At 34.0% G+C, this 4,688-nt stretch overlaps 1 protein-coding gene across 1 annotated transcript; it reads right to left on the reverse strand.

Annotated features, from left to right (window-relative positions):
* Positions 1–619: 619 nt before the first annotated feature.
* LOC149382490 (cytochrome P450 714C2-like) lies at positions 620–4,286 on the reverse strand. The gene is made up of 5 exons (XM_089600810.1): positions 3,862–4,286; positions 3,551–3,777; positions 3,027–3,274; positions 1,997–2,351; positions 620–1,146 (listed from the first exon to the last, which is right to left on the reverse strand). Exons 1-5 carry the CDS (start codon positions 4,139–4,141, stop codon positions 721–723), a joined length of 1,536 nt encoding a protein of 511 aa, XP_089456936.1. The 5' UTR covers positions 4,142–4,286; the 3' UTR covers positions 620–720.
* Positions 4,287–4,688: the final 402 nt, after the last annotated feature.

Raw genomic sequence — 4,688 nt, forward strand, 5'->3', positions numbered from 1 at the left:
TTTTTGAGGGTTTCGGAATCCATCGGAACTCGTCGGAACGTGTCGGAATCCATCTTTGAAGGTGATTTTTTTTGTTTTTTTTAAAAACTGGGAATTTCCGATGAAGATCATCGGAATCCATCGGATTCCGACCGAATCCGATGGATTCCGATGGTCTTCGTCGGAATCCATCGGAAATTTCCGATGAAGACCATCGGAATCCATCGGATTCGGTCGGAATCCGATGGATTCCGATGATCTTCATCGGAAATTCCCAGTTTTTTTTAAAAAAAAAAAAAAAATTCACCTCTAAATCTCATTCAAATCAACCTTAAAAAAAATTAACCTCCAATTCGGTCGAATTTGGTGTAGTGGGCGTTGGAACTCGTCGGATTTGGTGTGGTTGGGCGTCGGAATGGGGCTCACGTCGGATTTGGTGTTCTTTGGTGTGGAGAGAAAATGAGAGTGAGAATGAAAGAGATGGAAAGAGATGGATAGAGGGTTTATTTTTTAATTAAGGGTATTTTCGTCCAAAATTGGTACAAAAGTCCAATTTTGGATATTTTTTAACTAGCGGGTCTAATTGAGATATTTCCATAACTTTTGAGTCTAGAAAATGAAATTTCTCTTCTAAGACTTGGTAGAAAGAAAAAAAAAAAAAAAAAAAACACATACAAAACGCGACTTGGAAAAGTAACAAGTCATGCTTCAAAAAGTTGACGAAAAGTAAAAGGAATTTCTTCACAAGTTCTTGACCAAGAGGTTAACACCGTGCTCAGGCTCAATAACCAGCCTGATGGCCGGCTTGTGGACATAATTGGGAGAAATAGAGAAAGAGAATTTGGAGAGAATGAGAGCCATGAGGATCTTGAGCTCAACCATGGCCAAGTTCTGACCGAGGCATTTCCTGGGTCCCACCCCAAAGGGCATGTAGAGGTGTGGAAGCTTACAAGCGCCGGTGATTCCGTCGGAGAATCTTTGGGGGTTGAACTTGTACGAGTCTGGGCCCCAGTTGTTGGGGTCTGTGTGAAGCGTCAAGACCATTGTCCAAACATTCACGCCTTTGGGGACCGAGATGTTGCCGAATTTCATGTCCTTGAACGCCTCGCGCGACACCACTGACACCGGTGGGTATAGCCTCAATGCCTCAAGGATCACCATTGTCATCTTCAAAAAAATAAAATAAATAAATAAGCACTTAGCTTCTTTATTACGTGTTGACAATCTGCTTCTTACCTAATTTGTTGTAACTTAGTCAAATTTCATTTTATTGAAAAAATAGCTCATACACCGAAGTAAATTGAATTATTTAAAATAATTAATTTATTTTGATTTAATGGACTATATTTTTTAATAAAATGAATCTGTGATTATTTTTTTAAAAGAAATGTGAGTTATTGAACTACTAATCTTCTAATTAGCTTGAAATATCTGTATATATTTAAATAAGTAGAATTTATGCGTTTATATTTATTTATTTTGATAAACAAAAAAAGATTGTGACTTAGGTGTGATTCTCATGATATTAATATATAAATAAGAATTATTTAAAATTTAATTAGCTTTCAAATTAGAATAAAGCAACCGTTATTGAGAGTATTTATTATTTAAAGAATAATAGTATCCAAAAGTTAAATTATAATTAAGTTATTTTCTCTTGCAAAAATGAAAAACTTGAACTTTTAATCATCATAATAGACATTAATTTTTAACCACCATATTAAATGTAACAACTTTTTTTAAGAAGCATCGATTTTTTTTTTTTTTTTTTTTTTTTTTTTTTTTTTTTTTTTTGTGTATCATCGAAGTTGTCCATGGAGATGGAGTACCTATTTCTTTTTTTCCTTAAGTAATATCATTTGTTTTTATTTTAAAAGAAACATCGATATTTTTCTAAGAAGTAACATTCATTATTTTTATTATTAAAATGAAGCACCGTTGTTTTGCGAGTAGAAAGTAATAATGGTGATTTAAAAATAAATACGAGTTTCTTTTTTTTTTTTTTAAATATGCGTACCTGTTTCATTTTACGAAGCATGTCGGAATCAGGGTTTTGGCCGTGACAGACGTCAAGGACCTCTTTGCGGAGACGGTCTTGCCAGTCGGGATTCATGGCAAGCAACATGAGGAGCCACGTGGCAGAGACTGCGGTGGTCTCGTAGCCGGCCAAGTAGATGTTCTTGCAGTTATCCACGATGAAGCGATCCGTGGCGTCCTGTGATAGGTCACTTTTTTTGGCGCCTTCCAGAACCGATTGAAGCAAGTCCTTCTCATATCCGCCCTCCATTCTTCCCTTCACCACTTCCAGGATCAGATTCCGTACCTCCTTTTCTAGCGCCCATGCTTCTCTATTGTTCTTTGTTGGAAGGTGTCTATAATATTTTTGAGACAAGAACAAAAAATATGACTTAATAAGCGTCTACAAAAAAAGAAAAAATCTTAAGCCTTTTTCAAGATTATTCTTGGAAGAAAAGAAGTACGTACGTAACAACCCTTTATGAGAAGACGTACGTAATATTATTTTGATAATATTATTTCACGTACTGATTTTTTTTTTTTTTTGTGTGAAGATTATTCTCTTTTTTTTTTTTTTAAGAGTCGTGTATGTTTCAAGAAAAAAATATTTATTTTACAATAGTAACTTGTTATGAGGTCTTCTCAAAATCCTAAGAATTGTAGAAAGAAAATTTTATATAATTTGTGTTTGTCTGATATAATTATTTATATGGTATATATGTGATGCAAGAATAACATTGATTAAAAAATAATTTTACATTTATGAGTGGTAAGGTTAGATTTTTTTATTGTTGAAGACTAAAGGGTATACTCAAATTTTTAGGGAGAAATGTGAAAATTGTTTGAAATGGGAGGGGTAAAGGTATAATAACTCAAAAGTTTATGGAAAAAAATATAAAGAAAAAGGGAATCCTCAAGCGAAGACTTCTCTTCAAGGGATAACGACTTCATTAAGACTCCTTCCAAAAGGGCATAAACAGATTTTATTATGATTATTATTACATTTATTATTATTATTATTATTATAATACCTCATTCCAGGAATCCCGGTAGCCAAACACTTCTTGGACATGACTTCTTGAAGACCTCTCAACTTGAAGAATATCTCTTGGCCTTTAGAAAAACTGCTTCCAAAGCAAGCCCTTGAGATCACATCTCCAGAGAAGCTTCTCATATCTTCGTCAATCTTTATTTCCGCAACACCGCTCTCTTTCTCAATCCTGCTTTTCCATGACTCCACCAAACTCACACTCGATTCCGTGATAAGGCTCACCATTCCCTATTATTTAGATTATAAAAAAAAAAAAAAAAAACCCAATCAAAACTCGTTCATGATATAATTTTTTTTTTTTAAATATGACTAATAACACACTAATATTTTTTTTCGAATTGTTTACACTTTTAAGACTAGGAGTACAAAATTTAGTGTGTTATTAATCAATGTTATATAATATTAAAGTTCATGTTATGTAAATTTTAAAAAAAAATTAACATAATGCACGTGATCTGATCATCAATATCATACGATGCTAAAAAAAAAAAAAAAGTATTATACCTTAACCTTGTCCTTATGAAACTCAGGAGCGAGGATTTTCCTCTGGCGTTCCCAAAGTGACCCATTTGAGGTTAAAATACCCTGCCCAAGCAAAGGGCCTCTTTCCTTTTGCTGGTAACTTGGCTTACCAAAGTCTAACGATGTACACGTGGATATTTCCCTCACAGCATTAGGCTCGTTCACGTACAATATCTGAATGTTCCCAAGAGCAAACAAAAACACTTGGCCTGCAATAAAAATACAAAAAATTAAAAAAAATAATCCAGCTTAATATACAACTAATTAGCGTAGATCCATTATTTTGTGTTTACCGAATTTATTTCTCCAGTGATCGAAGAATGGGAAGAGAAAAGCTGCGACGTTGTGCATCTCGGCGGGTTTGGCCGAGGTTTTAGAGGAGTACTTAGAGTTTCTGATCTCTCTGATGTTTCCGAGGAGAAAAGTCGATGGTGGTCCATCGATGCCTTGCTTCTCAAGAATGGCTCTTAGTCTCTTTGGGTTCAGAACCAGCGCTTTGTATAGACGTGCAAAGACGACCCAAACGCCAAGCAATCCCAAAGTCAAGAACACCTTGCCAGAACTAATCTCCATCGTGATAGATCGATGGAAAATGTTCTCTCGCTCTTGCGTATTTGTAGAAAGATATTACTGTTAGTGTTGTGTGAGTGGGTTATCGTTGGTCTTTCTCTCCCTCAAGTAATAGTAGGAATTTGTGTTGTGTGACTTGGTTATCGTGATCATACCGTTCGCTTTTTATAGTGGAGTTGTGGGGTTACTGACTTACTGTGTGGCCTATGTTGGTCTTGGTCTCCATGCATTAGAAATAAATTGGGTAAAAATATGGACTAATATTCGGATGAGAAAAAAAGAGAAAGAAATAAGAAGTTTCCGTATTAGAGTCAAAATTTTCAAATCTAGATGGTCTAAGACGTTATATAAGTAGTTATATATATATATTGATAAATACTGATTTTATTATATTGTAAATAAAATAATGCTCTAATTATTTATAAATATTTGAGTTAGGGAAAAAATATAACTTAGTCAGCTTATTTTATAAAAAATAGCAAAATATTTTAGTTTGTTATAAGTTGTTGGTTGTTGAATATTATTAATTATTTTTTCTCATAAGACTAAA

The sequence above is a fragment of the Urtica dioica genome, chromosome 11, assembly GCF_054948205.1.
Source record: "Urtica dioica subsp. dioica isolate 48M chromosome 11, U.dioica_male_clone48M_v1_H2, whole genome shotgun sequence".
NCBI classification, from domain to species: Eukaryota; Viridiplantae; Streptophyta; class Magnoliopsida; order Rosales; family Urticaceae; genus Urtica; species Urtica dioica.